General features: G+C 40.9%; 1 protein-coding gene across 1 annotated transcript; it reads right to left on the reverse strand.

The window, feature by feature from the left end:
- Positions 1-2,195: 2,195 nt before the first annotated feature.
- LOC112467470 (guanine nucleotide-binding protein G(s) subunit alpha) lies at positions 2,196-25,233 on the reverse strand. Its single transcript, XM_025036111.1, has 8 exons — positions 25,184-25,233; positions 24,292-24,411; positions 18,841-18,938; positions 8,996-9,050; positions 8,680-8,753; positions 7,801-7,980; positions 7,490-7,694; positions 2,196-7,368 (listed from the first exon to the last, which is right to left on the reverse strand). The coding sequence occupies exons 2-8, from the start codon at positions 24,394-24,396 to the stop codon at positions 7,222-7,224; spliced, it is 864 nt and encodes a 287-aa protein (XP_024891879.1). The 5' UTR covers positions 24,397-24,411; positions 25,184-25,233; the 3' UTR covers positions 2,196-7,221.
- Positions 25,234-26,062: the final 829 nt, after the last annotated feature.

Here is a 26,062-nt window from a genome sequence, read left to right on the forward strand (position 1 = left end):
TTGACGAGTTTGGTAATTTTCCTTTCTTTTTTTTTGTTTCTTTTCTTTCACGTTTTCTTCTCACATTCACGCGCAATAATAATAACGTGATCCATCGTTTTTCTTATAGCGATTTGGATTAAAAGTGATTATCTTTACGGAACGACGTTGTATTCGTCAGTCTCTTCCGATCGTGATTCTTTACTTTAATCGCGTCTTATATAATCTATCCTACTGGATATATTTTCTTTTTTTTTATAAGATCAATAAACCCCATTTCTCTCTCTCTCTCTCTCTCTCTCTCTCTCTCTCTCATACTCTCTCTTTTTCTCCGTATATAATATCTCTTATAATATATACCATTAAACGCGCGATGATGTATATTTGACGGCGATACTTTACGCTTTTTATAAAAATGTGGAGCCCAGCGAACCGCTATCGAAGACAAGAAAAAGTCAAATTCCAAATAGCACTGACGATCGTTCACCACACATATATCCTTATAGAAATGACATCATTTCGATTAATTACTTAATTTCTAGAATAGATAACGCGCTCGAGGCACAAGTAGCTTCTTTCTCTTGCTTCTCAATTTTTTTCTAAAACGGCGGAGCAATCTCACATTAGAAAATTATTATAAACATGATATGATATACAACGGAAAGAAAAGTAAAAAAAAAAAAAAAATGCATGTGTATTCTTTGATACCTCATATATTCTGTATGTGTGTGTTTAAAGATCAAATTTAATTTTATCTTTATTTTATCTACTATTTTAAATTAAAAATTCGTGGCTTGAATATGAAACGTAAAATCGCTCCGCGTTTACCTATAGGAACAGAATCAAATTTTTCGACAAATGAAGAATTAATGAAACGACTTGTGTGAGGAAAAAACTATAGAAAGGCACGATCCACTATGGAACCATGGTGGAACCATGATATAGATACAAGATAATGGAACATTTCCTTTCCTCTCCGTGAATGGAAGAGCGATAAGATAGTGCACTGGCCCAGCTCCGAAAGATTGTGCCACATTTGGACGATTTCATCGAGATATCGATTCGAACCAAAATAAATTCGCATCTTCCATGGAAACGTTCGCTCGTTCCATATATTTCAGTTAGCTGCCAAGTTCTATACATATTTATTATACATATATGCGTCGCTTTCAATATTTTTAAAATTTTAATAAATATAACAAATATATATTTATATATGTGAGTGTGTGTGTGTGTATACATCACATATCGGACTAAACGATAACATCACCGAATATACAATCTCTGTTTCTGATCCCGTCGATGAAACCATCCAAGAAGAAAGTATATCTGACACTATTCCGCAACTCACTGTTTAAAACTAATCGTCGGATACGATTTATTCGTGACAAATGGTAACATGGAAACGTAAGCGCATGCTCTATACAATTTTATCTCACCTGTATTCTTATGCATTCGCTTTTAACGTTCAGAGTAAAAGACGCACTAGTGTTTGCCATAAAATTAGATTTTTTTTTTCTTTTTCTGGAAAAATCTCAAAGAAACTCTCTCTCTTGCTTTCTCAATATTAATAAATGCATTATATATATATATATATATATATATATATATATATATATATATATATATATATATATATAAAACTAGGATATAAAATTCCGCCATAAATCTCTTATAAAAGCAAAATCGCGCTCACGTAAACTTTCGAGATTTTGTGCATAATTTTTAACTCGATTCTGCAAATCTCGTCGACACTAGAATTACGAAGAACCCGCTCAAGCTGCTACTTTCAGTAGGTCAGCTCCTAACAATGACCGTCACGACAGTCGCCCATCACAATGACAATAATAATTAATATTTTAACGATGCTATTCGTTTTTAATAAGATTCGACAATGCGAGGAGATTGTTTATCGAATAACAGCGTAATGACCATGATTTGTTCGTGATTTAATCTTAACCGTGGCACGCAACATCCAATTGCCGCGATATGGTAGATGTAGTTTCGTACGCTCTTATTGGAAATGCATAACGTTCTCGAATTCCGAAGCTAATAAGATCATTGGATAATCAAATATTTTTAATTGTTTTCAACTGTTAACTGTGTTATTTAGATTGAGAGTTGCATTACTAATCCAGATTAGCGATCTTCGACGTCAATACTTTTCCAAAAAGAAGAAAAAAAATAATCAAGCATCAATTCTAATATTTCAGACATAATTTTAGACGTTTCCTTTTTGAAACTCTTGTATTGTCTTTCCATTAGCTGTTTCTTTTTCTACATTTGGAGGGAATAGACTAAACCAAAATTGGCGATAAGCGAGTTAGCGCAACTGAGCCACGAACCGCAAAATTCTGACACAGATAGTTACGTGCAATAGCTCGTAATTACGGCTCCTTGTTAACACTGTTACTTCGGATCTCCTTATATTCTCGTTTACGTTACGCTAATTCCAATTGCACACGTGTCTACTTTCACTTTCGCTATTTAAGGCTACATAATCGGCAACGTGGTCCACAAAGAATATTGCTAAAGACGAAACAATAATGCGCTTCGCGGGCAACGTGCTGCATTTATTATCTTCCTTATTTTTTATCGACAATTGGCGTTTGTATCGCGTAATACCGCATTGCTTTCTTATATGTTGCCCATTATCGGCTTAAATCACATTCATGATCGCCCCAGACCCTCGTTGGTGTATCTCGCGTTCGATCATCAACAGGTGACGGCGTTTCATCGATTCGATGCGACTTTCCCTGACATTACCGGTCGCTCGTCACTCACCCGCGATTCAAATTACAAGACTCGCAATTGTGAACGGGTCCGAAATCACGTCATCGCTTTCCCTCGATAACACAGACTCTGTGACACTGTCGTATTTACAAATAATAATAAATCTGCGCAAATTACGATATATTTCGCATACAATATACGCATGTCCATTTTTCTTCTTACGTACGATAAAAAAAAAAAACTTGTGCGATCTCGGTGTCTATGTATATGTAATATAGGTATGTATATGTCGCGCTATATATACATATATAGTTGCGGCCACGTAAATCAGCTATTATTTATTCGGCACATCGCGCATCGACTACCTCACTTTTGCGTACACGCATACTCGCACACACACACACACACACACACACACACACACACACACACATATAAATGATACATTATACACTCATGAATTCTTTCTTTTTCATGGTCTGTGAATAATAACGACATTGTCCTTGCATGTCACGCATACTAACACACGCACACAATACACACAAAACGTACATACTGTCGTGGCCAGTAGCATGGACAACAGAAATCCGTCATTACGTGACTTCGATTTATCTCCTGTTCGCGCTAATTTCCGTTCGACGTCGCTACATAAACCTCTCGAAATCAGAAAATAGGGCGTACCCGTTACTTGTTCTCTTCTACTATGGAAGAAGAGAAGAAAAGAGGAGAAAGGAAAGAAATGTAGGCATGAAAATACTTATTACTCGTTATATTCGCCTTCATTTGACTTTGTGCCGAATGTGAACATTCAAGTTTCACGAAAATTTGATAGATAATCACGAAGAGATTCTCTCCTCTCTCTTTCTCTCTCTCCCCCCCCCCCCTATCAGTCGTAGTAAAAATAACGTTTCGCGAACTTATAAATAATGTTACAAACTATGACTTTTGTCTGTACGGTCCGTACTTATGTACGATAAAAGTGCAAATTAGACACATGACATTAAGACGACCGATTTATTCCATTTCTTCGCCGAACATTGCGGTATCAATGATTTTTATTCTTCCATCTTTATAAGAACACGCTAAAATTCTTCCAACATAATTCTACCATTCTTTAACCCGTTGCTAAGTAAATGAAATAAGACATGACGCAAAGCGCGGAGAGGAATTTTGCTTCGCGATGTTTACGGTCGTTTTTTTGGTATCATGCTTCACGTACTTGTACTCGTACATCGATATTGTATGAAGTTACAGTTACGTAGTTGTAGACACGTCGGCATGTAGAGGATACCTGTTATGTAATGCCCCGAGATTCCTATATTCTCGTCAGGTTACGGTGAAAAGTGTAAGAATCGCGCGCGAGATATTAATGTAACAAGTTGAGCGGACAAAATACAGTGTAATGTCATTGAATAAAATAGCGAGATAAGGAGAAGATAAAGTTGCGTAGGCATTTGCAAAAAACAAGACTAAGATTCCTTAAACCTTAAAAATAATCTTGCGAAACAAACAGAAACGTAGCCGTTTCAATTGGCACGACAAAAAGATTAGACTATAAAATATTACAAAAACACGATTAACAATCAGTTAATAAAGAAAAACAGAAATAACGGTCGAGTGTATTACAGTATGTTACACAAAACCCTCGGAAACTCGCTCATTTCATATTTTTTAATTCTTATTTTACTTGCTTCGATTTGATTCCCGTTATTTATGCGATAAATCGGTACTCACGACAAGTCGGTAATCGGCTAATATTAACCCTTCGTTTACAACATGCAAAAAAGATTCTTTTAAATTAGACTATTGGAAACAAGATAGATTGCGATTATAAACTGTTCATGAACTATCAGAATTTGCAACATTAATCGCTATGAAATAGCTACGGTATGAATTAATCACGAAAGAAACTTTAATCAATTCAAAACTAAAATTTTACTGTAAATGGTTCTACTTTTGCTAGATCCTTGTGTCAATATATAGTTAAGAGATTAACCGAACAATGCGTGTGTGAAGTGTGTGTGTATGCGAGCGTGCTGTGCGCAATTTTATGGGATTCTTTTCTGTTTCGATTATACCGAAAACTCTTATAAGCGACGACGAGATATATGACGATGTGTACGTAACTATGTATGTACATATGAAGAACGTACCAGTGATATTATATCGTATACGCACATGCATAATCCTCTAAACTCGATACGCAAGCACACAATGATATACGCACATAGACCAAGGATGCCCGATTCTTCTAGAACAAGAATGAAGTCGATAATTGACAATGTAAATGTGCGAGGACTCATTCGTCGAAATCTTCTTTTTCTTTCCAATATATCATTATCCAAGCTAGTAAGATTATATTATTCTTTAATCCTAATTATTTATGCGTTATGTTATTTCTCTTCATTAATACAATCGCGGCCAATCTTTTTTCTCTTAATGCATGTCAAATTTTCAGACTTAATACATATCTCTCACAAAAAAATATATGTATGTATGTATAGTTTCATCGTTTTATAAAATTATTATATACAATTATAAATTTGTGATTATTTATTTTTAAATACTGTAGCGAAAAAATATTTGAATTCCGTATTTCAATAGGAAGGTGACTGGAGTAGCCGCTAATTAGCCGTCTTCAAATTGCGTTGCTTGATCTATGTATATACGTCATTAGCGCGCAAGCATTTCGTTATTTTTTGATACTAAAGTATAATATGAAAATCGAGGGAAAATTGACATGGCTTATCGCACACGGGATGTTCAAGTAGCGACGACGAGGAAAGTGGGATGTATTTGTAGTGGCAATGCGCAAGCAATAAGATTTTCTCGCAAATCGGCCTTTTTCTCGTTTCGGGACCGTAAAAACGATCGATAGCGTGATCGATACCGTTCGATCAGGAACGTAAAAATTTGTACACGTTACCACGTATCATCGAGACGCGACAATTTCTCTGAAAAAGAATGCGAGATGCGAATTCCAGGGTGAAAAAAAAAAAAAAAAAAAAAAAAACGATTACCCTTACACAAGTCTCGAAACGCCGTGCGCGTGCAATGTATCGCAAAATTATACTTGCGTGCGTAGCAACAAAGAACTTGAACGTGGCACATTTCTTACGTGGGCTAGGGCTAGATATACAGACGATTGCTACTGCGGGTAGCGCGCGTGCCTAAGTACAGAGAAATTAAAAAAGTAACTCGATTTACTGTTTAAAATCGGTGGAAAAAAAGGGAAATCCATATCCGTGAAAGATCTCGATCGTAAGAAACGTACGTTAAAACGATGAGAATCCGTGGACGGTCACCATGTACATATACTCGATACATAGTTATATAATTAAAACGCTCTTCGAAATACTGTAAAATCTCACAAAATACTCTTCTCGTAAAAAGGACGCGGCTGAGACTCCTACAGGTCGGGCCAATGCAATAATAAAAAGAATCGAGATTCGGAAGTCGAAGGCTCAACAAAAGAAAACGAAGAAAATAAGAGACGCGGAGATTCTAAGCGAGATGTATACGGAGGGGAGCGAGGCAAAAGTATAGCGGAGATTCGGAAACGAGTAAGGAGGAAAGTCAAAAACGATAAAAGTTCTTTCTTTTTTCTTTCTTCTTTTTTTACCGGAGAGGTTCGCCTAAGTCTTAGGAAACATCCTTAACTCTAATCTGAACGATAATTCACGTCAAGAGTGTGTTGAACGAAGAGAATCGTCCCTCGAATCACATCCGACGACGACGTTGGCCCACGCTTATGACAGGATTCGCGCGTACCGCCACGAAGCGGAATAACGTGCGAGAGGAATAAAATTAACGAGGTAATGGTTCACACGCGCGATCGAACGGCGCGAGAGAGCGTTTCGAATCCCGCCGTCGCGTCGTTCGGATACGACGACGAGCGTTCAGCACACTCTTTCATCTAACTCAAAAGGAGAGTCGAGTGATCGAGAATACGCGGGCGCTTGGAGAAGCCGCTCGTTCGTTTTTATCGAACTGCGCGACTCACGCTGTGCTAGGACACGCGGGATCGACGTATCGACGTCGACGCGCGGTCATCTCGCGTCGTGCCTCGCTCGCAGTTTGGCGCGAATTTATTCCGCGCGAGAAGGAACTCGCTTCGTACGCGACAGACAGATTCTATTCGCACAGCGGAGAGTTGATCGCGGCAGTGCGGCGGTGCAGCGTATCGCCGTACTGACTCTCGTCTGTCTCTGAATCTCGTCGACGAGGGGAAGCGCGATCGATTCGCGCAGAGTCACTCTCAGGGTCCACAGACGCGTTCTTCGCGGACTACGGCTTTTCGTCGGCTTTTCTGGACTGGCGAACAAGTCCTACGCGTTATCTGAATACGCCCAGGCATGTGGAACTCTCGCGAGTCCTCGCGGCCACGGTTCACGGCCACAGCTCGCTCGCTCATTTGATTCGCAGTGGCTGCAACGACTCGAGATGCAGCACGAACCGTGTGACCGTCAGGTTAACGAATGATGACAGGAGACGTCGGCAGGAACGAAGTCACAAGAGCTCGTATTGGCGCAGGTGCATCCGCTGGATGATGTCCCGGCAATCGTTGAACACTCTCTTGATGTTTTCCGTGTCGACGGCACACGTGAAATGCGGGTAACAGTAGTGCTTGCCGTCGCCGCTCGCCGTACTTATGCGCTATAAAGACAAGCGAGTCTCGCAACAACGTCAGAATATCTTGGACGTGAATAACTTGGGTCGAGAACAACCGCGATGATCGATCAGCGACCAACGCGTGTATTACATGCATTATACTTACGAGAAACTCGTCTCTAATAAAGTACTTGGCCCTTATGACGTCCGGCAGTTCCGAAGGATCCGCCGCCATCCCGGGCTCGACCGGTGTTTGGTAGCGCGCGAATTCCGGGAAATAATCCTCTAGTTTGTGCTTGCCCGCCTTGATCTTTTCCGCTAATAGATCTTGCTTGTTTAGAAACAAAATCACCGAGATCGTGCGGAGCCACCTGCGAGAAAAGAGATAACGATCGTCAGAATCGTCGGAATATCGATACACGATATATCGCGAATTTTAAAGATGCCTGTCGTAAGGTAGAAATCGGAGCTGCATACCGATTGTTCCAGATACTTTTGAAGAGATCGAGACTCTCCCTGAGTCTCAATTTTGTAGGGTCTTCCCTGAGTACCATATTATAACTACTACACGCCGTGACGAATATAATCGCCGTAACGTCGTTGAAGCACTGTATCCATTTTCTTCTCTCGTCACGCTGGCCACCGACGTCGAACATGCTGCAAAAGCGGAGAAACGTTCAATAAAATAAGAACCTAACTGCGGCATCGCGAACCGCGTCTAACGATCCGTCCCCTTACCGCAGTCCTTATCCGTTTATATTAGGACCGTTCGGAGAAATAACACTGCATGATATTACAAAAAACTAAGCCGCATTTCCAAGTCCTTTGACTTCTTATAGATCTTCGTTGAAAATAGATGTGTCCAACCGTTTTAGAATTTATATCACGGTATTATATATCGGATTTTCTTAAAATGATACTCGACCTTTAAAGTTACAAACGGACAAATTTCTCGAGTATTTGTTAAAAGCGAAACGGTTACGCGCGCGCATACGCGAGAGAGGCGACAACAAAGGGGTGTGGTGGGCCTATAGAAAATAATGTGGGGCACCGCGCCGTACGTGACCTGAGAGTGAACGCAAAAAGGGAAAAAGTTGCGGAGGCGTTAACGCGGTTAACGGATTTCAGCTTACACGTTATAACAGTGTAAGTCTTGCCCAGTAGCGGCCGTAATACATAGAAGTGCTAGGGTAAGATGCGCGCCGCCGCCACCGCCACTGTGCCACCACCACCGCCGCCGCTTTGCGTTTATATTTACCGTCGGCCGATGTTACTGTAATACGTCGGCTATATATAGCCCCACGACATTGGAATAAAGCGCGCGCGAGTATCAGCGTGTCGCACTATGGGACTTACTGAAAGTTTACTTTGTCGACCTGAAATCGCGTCTCAAAAATGCCGGACGTGAGAACTCGACACCTGAGGATATCCTGCAACAAAATGCAAGCACACGTTACTCCTACACGTACGTAAGTAACGACCGCGCGAGATCGCTTTGTCAGCGCCGCGCCGAGCGCGCGAGGATCTATAATGATCGGAGTAATTTCAATTTTGCAACGCCGGAAATATAAAGGGGAAAAAAAAGTTTCCGACATGTCTGAACTCGTCTCGAAGTTACCCCGTCATTATCGACACCAGAAGATTCGAACGAAAGAAAAACTGTAATAATCACCTGTTCCGTGGGCGTGTAATCCGGCTGTTTTACGATGGCTACCTTATCTAGAAAACTGAAACAGAACAAAGGAAGAATTAGTGAGATTTACCTGCGAGCGTCTGATTCGATTAGATAATTCATAATTTTTCGAAAGATTTAGATTCGTTGCGAAACAGCCAAAGCAGTGTTGTAAACATTTGCAGAGCACCGGGTGTGTATTTTTTTAAATATTTATTCGACATATTCAATAACTACGTGTGCCACGGCATCCGCAATATTCCATGAATATTCCGTGCGTTACGCGTACCGAATGGAAAAACGAAAAGACGTGCATTCGACGCACGTTTCATTAAGCGAACGTTACCAATCCGAGAAGGAACAATTGCAAATTTTTATTGCCACTTGGCAAAAATACGCCTATATAACTGAACTGCGCAAGACATACGCGGTGTTTCTATCGAAAATTTGTTTGTATCAAGAGAGAGAATCTTTAACAGTAAAATCTCGTAAATCATTATTTTTCAACAACACTATTATAAATCTCCTAATTCATCAATCTGTGCCGAGCTGAAAAAAAAAAAAAAAAAAAAAAAAAAAACGTTAAGTATATCGATAAGAGTATACCCTGCACACCTTCTATTCGACGACGTGGCAACATGAATTCGTCAAAATCAAGTTGAACTAGTTTCGATCGATATGCGGGGCATCCGCGATAACAATCATTGTCAATCAACCGCATCGTTATCGTGAGAGCCACTCCATACGTCCGTATGTGGTCGAAATCGAAAACGTGTATCTTTCGTATGCGATATAAATGTAAATCAAATTTTTGTCATTCAAGTCTTGAGTTTTCGTATTTTCGAGCACGAACATTAGACGAAAAAATTAATGTACACATATAACGTATCATGAGAAAAACACGCATAAAAGATATCTGCTCTAGAAGCGACATGCGTGTTGAGACCTCGTAGATATTATTAAAATAAATCGCGTCACAATTTGTATTTTATCGAGATTCAATACGAGAAATCCAGAATTTAAGTTACGCCATTTTGACAAAGACAGGAGGCTTACGTCATAAAAGTAAAGAAATTCGAAGCAGAAATACCGAAATAGTGCATCGAGAAAGGTATGCGCGTGTGGCGATCTTGTCGCCACGGAATTTTTCTTCGCGCATGTATGCATTTATTTTTATCTATTTCTTGCAAAGTGCATAGAGGAGGTATGTACTATGTACAGTACATAGCACGTCGTTTTTCATATGCTTCAGTTTTGCACGTTGGCTTCAATTGCACGTACGAGAGCTTCTCAAAATTTACACAGACCCGTATGCTTTCTTTATATAGTCTAGAGTCTAGAGCTAGAGTGTCTAGACTACAAAGAAAGCATGTGCCGAGCGTGTCGAAGAAAAAGGCACGAATCTAGAAAGAAATAATCCGATAATAAAGTTACTTTTTCCTATATCATTTCTCTTTTGTATTTAATATACTGATATATGTATAGATACACGATATGCTCTGATCTCCGAACTCAATGTAAAACAGTTTGCGAGAACTGATACGAGAACGAGAACGAGAACGAGAACAAAAGCTAATGAGTAAATTTTAAATTGTACATGACGATACTTGTATGTGGTTTAATCAGCATTACAATAAAACGTTTATCATTCGCGTCAATGTTAGATATTATAATCGAGTAATTTGAATAAAAAAAATCTTAACGCGCCTTTTAGATCTCTTTGAAAGACACCTGTAAAAAGTATACGTTTAGGATTTTTACGCGTGTTCTCTCACTTTTAGAGAGAGATTTGTTTCATTCGGAAGAATAATTCGACCGAGAACTTCTAATTAATTAAAAACCAATGCTTGACGGCGAAAAGCGACTTATTCTTACCCCGAAAGGGTAATAAAGCATATTAGATCACGCAACAATAAATCGTATTATTATATCCGCGCCGATCTTTTGTGGCTGTTATTCGCGATATTATCGCACTACATAGTTATATTAGTTGTACGAGAAACAGCGTTATATATTGACCGCATAACATTATATACGTATCCCCGTACGTCCCTGGTGTAGAACCGCGGGATAATAATAAACCATGTTATTATATTCGCATCGATCTTACGACTATTGCTCGCGGTACGATATCCATCAGATTGTTACAATTACATCAGACATTACCGCTGTACAATAACTCTGCATCGCGCATTATGCATCCTACGTATCTCCGCGCGACTCGCTGAAATAGAACCGCCGGATAATAATATAAACCATCATCATATTATCACATTTGCATTGATTTTCTACCCGGATTGAGATAGGACGTACCGATTATTATCGATAGTATATCTCGTTACGTCCCCCGCTGTTACCAAAATTGCCAAATTATTTTTGTCGCGTGTCTATCGATTTTAGGGAAGAGCGCGTGCAGTTCTCTCGAAATAAGAAAAGAGGAGGAAAAAGCGGGACGGTGATCAGAACGTAAAGACACGAGAAATGCGGAATCGAGTGGTCGTTTTTAACCGCTTAAACGCGTCGCCGGAATACGGGACAATAACATAATGTTATCAAAGGCGATCGCAGGCGGTCGCAGGCGGTCGATCGTTCGGAGCCCTCCGACACAGTGTCAACTTTCCTCTTTCGATCGAGCCGCGTTCCTGGGTCGGCCGGGCTCTTGAGCCGATCCTTCTTTCTCTCTCCTTTCCTCTCCTCTCTTCTCTCGTCGCTCCACCGGAGCGAGAAGAGTGCCGTGCTCCTGCTCGGTAGAGTCTCGGACCGGGACACGTAGGATGCCGCAGGATCCTACAGGAAACGCGTCGACGATAGCGCGCACACCGCCGTCGCGTCGCGACGGAGAACGGAGAACGGAGAACGGAGAACGGAAACGGATGCTGAAGAAGGGCGGAATATCCCTTGGGGAGCGATCAAGAGAATCTCTCTTTCTCTCCCTCTCTGTCTCTCGCTATTTCGCGTCCCGTGTTTATACTCGCGTTCGCCCGCAGCCTCCGTTCCTCCGCCCTGTCTCCACTCTCCACCCTCTATCACCCTTTCGAAGAGCGAACATTCTCTTTCTCTCGTGCGCGTTCATGTATCCGCGCGCGCGCACACACACATACATACACATACACACATTCAGCTCTCTTTACCTTTCTCATATACCCGCTCTCATTCACTCGCGCCCGTTCCTTTCTCTATGCCGGGACCCTCTCCCTTCGCGATCCAGCCTCCCTTCCTGCGCACTGAGAGGGCGGAGGGAGCCCACCGAGAGGGAAAATCGATCCTCGACGATGTCCTACCCTAACTCCAACCCCTCAGCCTCGCCGGGTGTGCATACACGCCCCTCTGGCACCCACTTTCCGTGATCCGGGTCATGGGTCACTGCCACCGCTCGTTCTCTGCTCGCCGTCAATCGTATACGCAAGGGTTTAACACCGCGTGCGCGCTATTATCGCGGAAAACGTTATAAAACGCCTCCTCTTTTGCGAGATAATTAAAGGTCCGCGTATCGGGAGTAGTAGTAGCGATAGCATTTATTAACAGCTCGACACTGATTCTATATTAGAAACTATATATTCTACGAGACTATATATATATATATATATATATATATTTCAATACAGTTTCAATAATAAACCACAAAAAAATTAAGGACTGAAAATTTTATTGAAATAAAAATTAAATAATGACGTGATAAAATAATATTAAGAGAATACATAATTATAGTGTAAAAAAATAATTTGCATACAATACGATGCCACATAAATGATCTCGTCAAGATGTGTGCGGTGGATAAATGAAAAAGCACTTGGTCTTTGAATGTGCTCGAAAGATACGACAGTAAATCGTGCCAAGTATATCGACGACACTAACGAGACGTAATGCGATTACAAAACTATAATTTGCTTCTAAAGGATACCTGATGTTTGTGTAATAGCTTTCTTCCCGAAAGCATATAGTTGGGAGAGCCTGCTATTATATTCAAATTAACGCAGAAAACTTTAACTTTTTGAAACGCTATACTTTTTATAAGTACGTGCGATTCGGTCGATTTTCGACGAGAAACTTTTGCCTCGAAAATACATAAATACTTTTGAAACTCTTATCATGAAATTATATATTAGATGTTTTTCATTCAACTTGCATCATTATATCGATTCGAACCGACTAACTCTGCTTCGGCAGCAAATTATGATTGTGATATAGGGAGAAGAGAAAAATGGAGCTATAGAGCAAATTCCACTTCTTTATAGACACAAATATACTCTCTACTCAGAAAGTATATATATAATATATCCTTCGAACATATAGTTATACATACACAAATGTATTTCAAATATATTATAATTAAAATTAGAAATCAACTTTCCTTTATGTTCTTCTCAACAAATTATAAAGAAAAAAAAAAAAAAAAAAAACGAAAATACATCAATTTTACATAATTAAGAGAGGACTAGACGTTACTTGAAATTACATTGCAGCGTGCTTTATTTGAAGGTGTCTGTGTGTAAATAGAAAGTCATTGCCAAAAGCGATCAAATATCGCGCGATTTATCTAAAACGAATACTACGGTTAGAATGTGAGAAAATGTACGTCGAGTTTCTATAGTTCTCGCGATATACGATAAAAGGGGAAAAAGAGATCCGCGTATCTGCGCGTCTATACGGTCATATAGGCTCGCGAAAGAAGGTAGGTCATGGAATTGGCGCGCTCCACCAGAAATGAGGCTATCGACCTCCAGAGAATTGAAAGAGGAAGGAGGTCGTGACCTACTGGCGGCTGCTGCTGCAGAACGATTTTCTCGTTATCGTGAACACAATCCTCCCCGTTAACACAACCCTCCGCCGAGACCTTGAGGCGAGCAAACGTGACAACGTTGTTTCTGACAGCGATCCGGGCCAGTCAAAACGCGTAACGTCAGCGGGAAATAATAAATGTGACCAAGAGTATTGTACAGAGTTGGAGATCAAGCCTAAAATTCGTGCGTATTTTTTCGAGGGATTTTGAAACACAGGTATATAAATAAAACACTTCAATTTACTCTTTTAGTTAGCGATGAACGCCGCTATCGGTAATTTGCCGCATTCTCTCTTATCCGGCGATTTGTTTATATCGAGAATAAAACGTAGGATCCTGTATTTAAGATCGTCTTTTCCTACAAAGCAGCTTACATACGCGAAAAGCCCGTAACTGTCTCCCAGCCGGACTTTTCACACACATCCACATTTCCGCTCCGTTCACTTAATTATTTTCTATCCGATATCTTGCAGCGCTTGTCGAACTCTATCGCCGCAAGCGGAATAGAACCAGCACGGTGCGCTTCGTAGCGATCGACAAAATGCCGCGTCGGATTTTTCAACCGCTTCCGGTTAAAGGTTAAACGTTCGACGTTCGTTCGCGAAGAATTAATTCGCGACGACAAAGCGGGGAAAACGATGAAAGCCGGATCGTGCGCGATAATAACACGTGTATTGACTGGACTTGGACGGCGCAAATCGAACGCGCGTTTGATGTCGGCAGCAATAGCTAGCGAAGCCCCTCCTGTGCTCTAAGCTCCGATCACGTTATTGAGCACGATATAGAATATTATACACGAGGTGTTGTTAATCTATAGTCCCATATACAGAGCCTCACGGACAATTCCGAGGGGATGAGTTTCCTTTAGCGAGACTGATTGGCCGCCATTCTCTTTAATCATTTCTCAATCCCTTCGATACGAATACTTGGTACGTGATTTTAAATAAATTTTTAATTTTCTACAATAAATGATTTCACCCGTGATTCAATACTTGTTCAACGAGTGTTAATTCTAAAAAAGTCCTAATAGCTCCTAAAAGTTTGGGATGTAATCAACTTTACGATAACTAAGTTCAAATTAGCTGCCAAACGACATTAATCACCGACTGTCTACGCGATCCTTATCTCGCTAATACATATGCATGCATATGTATGCATATACGGTGCGATGACACCCGAGACCCGAGACCCGAGACACCCCGTATGCAGGGCCGGTAGTCGGAAAGTGGGTAACGGGTTAACTTCTAGAACTACACCTACTCGACATGTAGATGTAGGGCCGACGCCGACGGCGACGTATCTATAATCAGTATGCGGCTTATGCGCTCAAACCGCGCATAAGCCACGACGAATCCATCGCACCGTTTGTACGTACATAAGGCGTATAGCGTACTCCAGCGAGAATCGATAATGTTACAATGAAATTCTCGAGTCACAAGCAGAATAGGCCGAGAAATTCGAGATCGAGCTGAAAATTTTTCGAATCGCAAACCGAAGGAAACCGCGCCGCGCCGCGCCGCGCCACGCCGCGGCGCCGTGGTCTCGAAAAGGCTCCCCCCTCTCGACATCCTTCGTGGCTCCGGAATTTAAAAGGGATATAAGACTAGAGGATATAAGATGAGCGGTCCGATTACGTTTTGGCGATTTTAAAATCGCCGTCGTTCGATTCGATTCGATATCGCGCACAAGGGAGCCCGATGGCCCTGATCTCCTCGCTGCCATTACAAATTGGAGTTTGGAATTTTAACGCTCGCGCGATCATTCGCTCGAATCGCAAATATTTGACGGACCTGGCGATGGCGGTTCCAACCGCGCGCTACCCTAACGTCGCCGACGTGTGCGGCGGCTCTCAACTGTAAACATTAAACATCCTCTTTGTCTTCCGTACTTGGGCGGGCGTGCAAAACGAGAATTTTTCTCTTATCCGATATCAAGCTGGAGTCCTATGGATAATGTCGGCTTTCGTCACTCGTCCTTTCTCGAAACACTAATTTTCCATCTTTTTCTCTCTCGTTAAATTTTTTCTATTAACTAGATCAGAAAAATCCAGTTCGATCGATGATTGGGGAAAAAAACACGCATCACCCAAAAAGAACGGAAAATGTCTGTAATCGTTTGTCATTAAATTCTTAATTCGATGAAACTCCCGTTTCGCTATCGTAAATGCGATTATTACGATAAGTCGCAAAGGGCGACTTATAATTAAATTAGTTGTAGATACCTCCCGTAGATCAAAAAGACGAGATCAAAATAGAGTGTAATCGTGTTACGATGTTAATTGTAGTATTAAAAATTTCGGGTTTCTTCATTCCCTAGCTTTGTCCTTATAAATCAAATACAAAATTTTCGTATTCCAACGCACGTTGGTAGCAGGATACACCTTCTCGTTTGGACGTTCCATTATTTCGAGGGTGTTGGAGATAAGAACGAATAAAAATAAAAAGAATCACTGTGGGCATACCAATGCAATGTATCGACAGTGAAGAGAGACGCGCGAGAGCGCCGGCTGTCTATCCAAACATTTACGAGCTATGTGTATATAGCAGCATCAATAATCCGCGCGATATATAGACTATAGTGCCTAAATATAGCGGCACATGTTTCCTTTTTTAAGAGGCGTCGAGGTGTGTTATCGCGTACGTGAAACGTCGCTTAGGTACTTCTACAATCGAGACGAGACGCACGACGCACGACGCACGCTTAAAATACTGCAGTAACGACACGCGGTATACCACATGCACGCACAAATGGAATTATATGTTTTTCTCTTTTTTTTTCTGATAACAATTACGCACGTGCACGTCCTCGGCTCATTACCTCGCGTCGACGCTAAAGATCATCCGCGATCCGGAAATAATTCCCGTTAAACCGACAATCAATAATCACGCGCGTTGTCGTGCACGGTACGCGGGTGATGGACAAATATTTATTCTCCATCGCACACTGACTCAGATTCGCGATATTTTCGTGACGGAGTACATATCGTTGCGCCGTATTTAGTGCGCGTAAGAAGGTCACACTTTTACTATGTCAATAGCGCGTTGCGTGTTTACAAAAGAAATTTCTACTGGTGAAATAACGATTATCCGAAATCGTAACGCTCAAAAAAGGCAAATAAAATCAAAGACAATATTCTCATCTCTTTTTGGATTTCTTTCTCCGGAAAGACTCACGGAAAATTCGCGCGATATTTCTGTTGCGGTGTGTCAGAAATTATTTGCGAAAAGCAGGATATGATAAAATTTGCGCGTTTGCCTCTACCTCGTACGCTACATACAGTAAATAGGCGAACGTATCTTTAATATATTAAATGCAGTTATAGGCACGGCCACTACATGCCGCTACATACCGCAAGATTATAGCCATTTTGCGTCTCCGTCATCTATAATACGAATACGCTGAGAACGCTATATCTCACCACCGGAGCGCGATGTCTAAAAATACATCGCGCTATTTTTAACGTCAACCATTCGTGCGCTGCACACGAGAGAGAGAGAGAGAGAGAGAGAGAGAGAGAGAGAGAGAGAGAGAGCCACACCGCCGAGCCGCACTAATGGAAAAAAAAAGAGAAAATACAAGAAATCCGCGATAATGCGATTACGAGTAGCACGAAATATTGATGAAGGCGAGAGAGAAAAAGAGAAAGAGAGACTCGTGTCTCATCACTCGCGAATTTAGTAATATACCAAAGTTCGAATAGAGAATTTGTTCGACGAAAATGCATGTGTTTTTCCTGCTCTCTCATATCGTGTAAGGCATTATTTATAAATATGATAATTACTCCGTTTATTTGCTCCGTTTTATCTCAAAATTTTCAAAGTTAAAATTTTAATAGATCGATACAAATTATGTAAGATAAATCGATACACAGAATGTTCCTGGGTATATTATGTATGTATATCGGTAAACGAATGATGTCGGTACTACGATTCTACAGAAGAGAACGTACATGTACATACGAGACTGTCAAATTAAAGTGTTTGGCGACCTGACAGGTGTGAAAAACAGTCACATGCCGATTGTTGGCTAAACAGATAAGGTCGTAGTTTACGCTAGGAAGATTTACGTCTTTTCCCTTATATACGTATAAAGATCTGGTGCAATAATCCTCGCGTTTAAAATACCAACTACTATTGCATTCGATCCGGCCGTTTACAGTTCTCTCGCTATCGTAATCTCATCGCATTACGCGACGATGCCGCTTTATACAACCAAGTCAACGCTCGTATCATCGAATTAGCGTACAAAAAAGCTCGAGGTTGGGTCAATTTGTCGAGAGAGTCTCTGGATAAACGGGTGGCCCCTATTAAAGTGATTACCTCGTTAAGGCATTGTCTCCATTGGCATTAAATCGGTGTCACAAGTCTATAAATACACGCGCGCATATCGTATCTATACATATGGATTTTTTTATAATTTTTTTCTGATATATTTGACACGTATAATAAATTTTTGTTCACATGTACAAAAATTAAATGGGAAAAATTAAAATAAAAAAATAAAAAAATGGAGATACCTGTTAAGTACTACAATCGAACGATAGAATAAAGTAAAGATCAAGCTGTATTTGTTAAACTAGATTTGTTCTAAAAAAAAGTTCTCGTCCAACGCGACGACAGATTCGCGATGCATGGTGGTGTTATCGACGAGTAAGCGTTATCTTACCGCATTTCTTATCATGCTCATGATATCACCCCCGTAACAGATTACAATAACCGCGCCTCATACTCTATTCGCGTATATAGAAAGATCCAGCGATTAACAAATCAACGGGTAAGTACGCGAAATTCAATTGTTTTGCAAAAGGCGCATCGTATCAATGAATTAATGACTTAATCACGCGTTAAAAATGTTTGACGAAATTTATTAGTTGTAGATTTATTTTGGTATGTTACTCCAGCATATGCGTATCCGCGCGAATGGGCTGGCTGTGACGCGGCGTCAACACGGTCCATTGATAACGATGCCGGTTGTGCTATTTTTATTCCTCGCGGCTCAACTCCAAGCCAAACGGTATGACGTATCGTTGAACCCTTTCACAAGTTTATAAAATAAAACGACTTACTATTTGGCGCAGTCGATGAGTTGATACTCGTTACTCCTCTCGAAGCTCTGTTGAACGCCTCGATCTTTCCAAAGAGTTTCGACGATTTCGTAGAATTCCTGAAAGCAGAACAATTGACCAATGATTAGACTCGATTGCAATGGCGCTTCTGCGAATTTTTTCGGAAAAGAAGCCTATCTCCCATCCTAAAATATACGATCGTTTCGAATCAAAAAGAAAGCAGCGTGTAATAAATTACAATAGATGTTTCCAATGTTGAGGATTTAAATCGAGGATAAAAATCTGTCGTGAACTAAATTTTTTTAAATTCGAAAGCGCAAGGCGCAGGTAAGTATGCGACCCAGTGAGCAACCCGATTCCCGATTGCGATGTAAAGACTCCGCTGCGCGCTGGAGTGAATTGAACGGCACAAGCCTCACAGTACGACCTATTCGCGTATATTTATAGCACATTTATCACCGTCTTTATTGCACAGAATTGCCAGGCTCTTGTAACGTTTGACGTCTAATTCGTCGTTAACTCGCCGCGAAAAAAAACGTGCTGCCCGCAAAGTCCGCGACATTGAAAAATGAAGCTGAACATGCGCATCTATACATGCGAGGAATGCGTAACAAATACCGTTTAAATCGATCGCAGAGATTATTCAATCCTCGTCTCGTGATTTATCGGAGAAATATTTCAAGAAAAAAAAATACCGGCGAATCGCTTAGCTGCAAAAACGATTAACGGGTTCTTATCAATTTCACGTGGTCGGAAAAGTTAGGAAATATTTGCAAATTGGAAATCCAGTTGCGACATATAAGTATTTTTATCATCCAAGGACCTTTTGATCTCTCAATTATTTAAATCTCGACAATCCCATATCCCTTAAAAGATCAGTGGAATTTATTTTTCTTTTCTCGCGCGCGAGGCATTATATTCAAAATTCGCACTCTACCATGACGCATTCCACGATCGCATTACAGCCCATGCCATGCATTTAGTAGTAAGTTAAAATCGTAATTTGAATGTTACGTAAATAATGGTGGCCACAAGGCTGCACGCTTCGCGTTACTAGCAGAGAATGTCGGGCGCATTAATAATTTAGGTGTTATTGTGTCGGGAAACTTAGTTTCCTTAAATACGTGGGAGGTTTTGCGGAAGGTTGACTTTGGTCACGGGTTTCTGTGACATAACACATTGATAGTCTCGAAAATTATAAGAAAACGATAGGATAGACGTCTTGTTTCGAGAGAAACTACTGCGAGGATGCGTTCGCGATCGAACGTCAAATATTTTAATCTCCGATATATGCTAAAAATAATCTTCATTCTATCAAACGTTGCATTGCGTATAGAAAATAGTTAAATATAATGTAAATCTCTTTTTCTCTCTCAAATTTAGAAAATATACAAACTTGATTGTATCAAAATATAACGTAAATATACATAAAATATTAGTCGATACAATAAATATTACCTGGTGAATTGTTTACTAATAGCAACGATGTTTGAAAGTTAAGAATTTCTCACGATCAATGACGCGCTCTTGTAAACGGCGCGAATTAAAAGTTGCCGAGTAATCGTGGTGCACACACACACACACACAAGCATGCTAGCTGCGTGCATAAATCAACGTCGAAACAGCGTAAAGTATTATTAATTATTTGAGCATTCATGCAGCTGTATCGTGTTCCATCGCGCGATGATATTCCTGGCGAAACATACAAATGTGCACGGATTGCAAAACAGAAGTTTAGTTTGTATAGTCTGCAGTATATTCGCGTGTCTAAAACTCTTTCTCTCACACAACCAGGATTTTCTCAGCGATTAATCATTAATTCAAATAAAATTTTTGACGACATATTAATTCAAATCGAGAGAATGACTTGATAAAATAAAATATCGAATACCGCGCGTCTCTGATAATAATTATTTATCGTTTCCAATAATAATGACGCGTTTAATGATACTCAATTATTGTAGAAAATGTAATCTTTCGCAAATATGTTTAATGGTCGGTACTGTCGGTAGTACGCGTGTATCGAATCGTGGGTCAGCTGTGGCTAAGCCATTTTTCGCGAAAAATTTCCCATAGACTTATCTTCGCAACGAAAACCGCAACGGATCGGCGTAATTGACAAGCCTTGTAGTTGGCGCGGCGTGTGCCCTTTCATCGCCTACGTTCTCTCGTGGACAGCGGAAGTCCATCCCGAGTGTTGTCACTTGGTGCAAGCTGCAAATCACGCAACAGTCGCGACGGCCGCGGCCGGCACGGCCGGTGTGCTTGGCAATAACGACGACGGTTATATTAATAAATTCTCCTGTCGATGCTATTTCCACGCTTCTAATACGATCGATGGACGGACGCATCGTCGATCCGTCGTTCGCCGCCGCGCGTGAGGAAGAATCGCCGTGTGTTGGTGCCATGCCGTGTCTCCGCCTATTATCGCGATTATGCACGTACTAATAATTTCGTCCAAACGCGTCATTCTCTCGCTAAGTCCCTAAACACCGCGCCGCCGCCGCCGCCGCCGTCGCAAAGCATGTAACTCGGCTAAAAATATAGGGACACGTACACGCACGTTGTAAACGTCGTGTGTAGCGTGCGGGTAAAAGCCTCCCGAGAAGGCTCGCCTTACAGATTAACAATAACTGTAATTCGTTTAACACGAGATAATACGAGTGCAGGAGTCGCTCTTTCAAATTGAGATATTTCAATATTTATATTTAATTTGGCATTTATTATGTTGCATCCTCTCGTGTCTGAAATGTTTTACCATACCACGACACACCTTCTGAAATAATATAATTACATATAGTACCTAGGTATACCGATCCGTTCGTGCGTTCGCCTCTTCAGTAAAAATACAAAATACCCAAGTAGGATTATTTTAAAAATTAAAATTACGTATTACACATTTTCGAGTGAATATTTCAAGCATCAGCATTCTCTACGTCTTATGTAATTTCAATTTTTAACATTATTTTCGCATCGTTATTACATTATTTGCAAGTTAATATGCGCCGATTATATCTCAATCGTTCCATAAGTAAAAAACCGCATCGCTGCCGATGTGTTTCGAGTTTCGAGCCTGTGCCGAAATTAAGCCTAGAATTTTCCTAAAATAAATTTCCGCGAAACATCCCCGCCTCCTCTCTCTTATCTCACGCATATGTGAAGAGCCGAATGACAGTGACAAATTAAACACGAATCGTATAAGATGACGGCAGAATTCGCGAGAAGCAATCGGGATATATCATATGTATTGCTTTGTGTCTTCCAGTCGCAAAAATAATGTCAGCGATATGCCAGGTACAATATTTATTTACTTTTTTTTAAATTAATGCAATAAACAGCAAAAGCCTCATCTATATATGTATGATGAAATGCTCGTTCTGTTTTTCCTGCGTAATCATGGATTTATCAATTTGTTACCTCGCGACGATCTGGAAATAATGCTGGAAATCGTCGAGCGCTCTCTCTTTAGCGATACAAAGTAGACGGAAGACACAAAGCGTAAATTAGTTTTGCGGATGTCACTCGTAAATATTGCGCGAATCATTAGCGAGTTAGCGCAATGTGGGTTCGAAAGATTGAATCGCGCAAATCGGCGCAAAACAATTTAATAATTCAATTAATCCGGATGCATCATCGACCAACGAATGCAGGCACGTGTAACAAATAATGGACCACTCTGGTGTCCGTTTGGCAAAGATGATGCGCCGTATATACAGATACACGCGTAACATCGCGCGTGCACGTTGCGATTCGCTGAATGACGCAAAATGCGCGGATTATTTCGTCGCGACGCGACGATTTTATTTCGAGTCGTGTCGCGCATTTCGAATCCGTTCTCGCGGTGGTATCTCTCCCTCAAATGCTGTGTCTCGAGATTATCCCTTGAGCGCCTCAATCGGGAATCTCGAAGCAGCACGAGCAAATTCAGTCGGACGCTCCTAAGAACGCATCAAGTAGGGGTTTAACTATATAAGTACTATAGAAGTAGATCAATCACTGTAATTAATTCAGTTGCAGTAAATACCTATTTTATTCAGTCGTAAAACTTTCTTGGCGTGTCACTCATCGAGATACACATTCTACATATTATAATTATATAAATCGCAACCTTTTTACCGGCGCTAGTTGGATCGTCCCTTACTGATTGTGAGACTCGGCACTAAAATCCCTTACAGGGACAGAGAATTCGCATCGATCGATGTAAATTCCCGTTATGTACGAGTATAATGATCGCATGAATTTGCGAGCACACGTGAGAGATATCGTGTGTGTACGTACGTACGTACATACATACATGAGAAATGGCGCAGCACCTCGTAGTACAGGATACTATATAGCGCACTAACATGTGCGGTGGCTGTGTAAACATTGTAAACACTGATCGTGCCACGCAGTGGTTCTCACGTCAAGAGTCCATATGTATGTATACGTACGTATGTCTGCGTGCCTCGTTACGTTAATCCGCAGATGTGCGTTCGCCGCGCCGTTCGATCTCGTTTAACGAGACGCTAAGAAATGTCGCCGCGATGATCGTTAAGTAAATTTCGTTGCCGTCGTCCATTACGCCACACACGTATCACCGTTACACGCCTGCACCTGCGCGCCTGTGCGCGCGCTAATCGCAAAGAGCTGCTCCGAGTATTCTAGGAGTTTGTAACGCGTAACGTCCGAGACAAAAACAATCAAAACATTACGGAGGAACAGTTATTAAACAACTTATTATTTCATCTTCGTGCGCGCGTTGATACGTTATAAAAATTATCGATATTCCACACAGATCGTATATCGTCAATACGATCACAACCGTCGTCAGAATGATATGTTAATTGCGCGAGCATTGTAATGTATTTATAGATTCTTACACGTGCATATAGCGAGATTCTGCAATTCAGAAACAAACGCATGCAAATACCGGACGATATAGTGTTCAAAGCAATCAGTGCAACGTAAATTGTAATTTCGCGAAAATTAACACAAGGGAATATAACTACGTACGAGCGATATGTATTATAGTTGCGCGAGTTATCGACAACTGCGCTCAAAATTGTAACGTAGGACGGTGTTGAGATAACACGAACGCGAGATAAAGCGTGCACAAAGCGTCTCGACGTCAAACAGTGCGCGAATGAAACTCGCAAAGGGAAATATGCGCGGCCGATTTAATCGCGTTCTCATTTCATTTCCATCTCGGTCGAATTAACGCAATTTGCAATTTAATTTATCCGTGTTCAGAAACGAACAGATTCTACGTGACGCAACTTTGAAGATCGGCCCGGGGATTCCTTCTTACGATAATTCGCGGCGCGGGCCGGGCGGCGCGGTGGGAAGGTCTCGATGAGTAGTAGTTACCTGCTTCCTTCGCGAGTGCGCAAAAATAAAGCCCGCGTCTCGTTTCGCGCAGCGGGGAAATACAACGCGACGTGCAACGCAAATAAGCTGTGGCTGACTCACCGGAGGATAATCGAAGTCTGGGGAAGACGAGACTTCCAGGACATAGTCCATTCTGCTCTGGTTCGCCGGATCCCCCAGCGTAACGGGCGGCGTTAACGTACTCATCGCACTGGTTATCGTCTGCAAAAGAAACAACGTGTCTCTTTCTCTCATGTTTCATCGTTCTCCTCTAAAGAAAATATTGATTATCTTCTCGAAAAATGTTTTCGCTAGATATAAATGTTAGGTATTTGTTTGAAAATTTAAATATACACATCTAAATATTCTGTAAAATAAATCACTATATCTTTCATCTATAATATCTTCGCTAGAATCGTTTTTATTTTTATCGTAGCTATTGATTCGTCGTAATCGTTATCACACTGTTAATTACTTCGCACGACGTGCATATGCAAGAAATCATTGGAGGTAGCGCCATTTGCGTCAACGCAGTGTACGGAAGTGATTGCATTTTGCCTGGAGGGCAAAACAGAATCGCTCGCGCGCGCGCGCGCGGCTGAACGCAAGCTTGAATGACAAATCGGTGACAATGCTCTTGCAGCTATATATTTGATATCCCAAATTTGCGTGTCACGTAACGGTTATGTCGCGTGTTATTTTGAGCGCAATAATTTATGATTTATGTATGTATATGTCTATAAGTATACAATTTCGCTCGGGAACAAACGCAAAATCCATGATGCAACATTAACGAAACGTCGACTATCGAGCGCATCATCACCGAACAAAAAAGGGTACAAAGTAAAAAAGAGAATGGATCGATAAATTATAATTTTCAACTAAATCCGCTCGCAAAATTGCACAACCTCTCTCTCCCTTTTGATTTTAATTCTCATATAATAGATATTGACGTTTCACGCGAAAGAATAGAGGTAAGGTGATATATACTTACTAAAATGGCGTCCCTAATATTCTTTTTAATATCTTCAATCTTTTGCCGCTTTTCCCTGTGAACACAAAGGTATGTTGAACGTTAATGTTGTTAGAAACCCGGCGCCACGCCGTTGTCGAACCGCGTAATTAAATGTGACTAACGGTATGTTAACCAACTATTGACTAACAATTAACAATACGTATTGTACAGACGTATAGTAACGTAAGAGTAGGTCGAGCAGTCGACCGGCAATAATGATCGAGTCACGAGCTGAATGAAACGATAGCGCAGACCGTGTGTTCTTTTATCGGTATTTCCAGACCACGTCGATAATTTTAGCGCGGCCAACTACCACGCGTTTAAAAGAACTCGCAGGAGAGAACTCACGGCCGATCAATAATGCGTATTTCTGGAACTGTCTGTTTTCAAAGATTCCGGACGAAGAGGCAAACTCTCTTGTTCAAAAGACATTCAGAGAAACTGAAAGAACGTCGACATTCAAGAAATTAAGAACTCGTCGCGGGGCGCGGAGTAAAAAAAACTTGAGGTACTCAATCGGTAGATTGAGAAAGAAGTTATCGCGAAATGTAGAAATAAGAGGCTCTAATTTTCTGCTCCGTTATCAACGTTTTAAACGGATGGAAAACAGTATGATTATACACATATGAGTCAATTGGTTTATTTACCTTAACATCATCGTATTCAATTGCCTCTGATTCTCTACCTGCATAGCAAATATCTTTAACAATGACATCCTATTTCGGCAATATAAATGTATTTTCATCGTAACACAAAAGCTCAGAGATAAACAACTTTGGTTACTGATTAACTTCAGCTTTCGTTAGTACGCGTTCTATTGCGAACGTAAAAATTGAAAAGTATATCTATACTGCTGAC

The sequence above is a fragment of the Temnothorax curvispinosus genome, unplaced genomic scaffold (assembly GCF_003070985.1).
Source record: "Temnothorax curvispinosus isolate PA1 unplaced genomic scaffold, ASM307098v1 QBEX01001658.1, whole genome shotgun sequence".
In the NCBI taxonomy this organism is placed as follows: Eukaryota; Metazoa; Arthropoda; class Insecta; order Hymenoptera; family Formicidae; genus Temnothorax; species Temnothorax curvispinosus.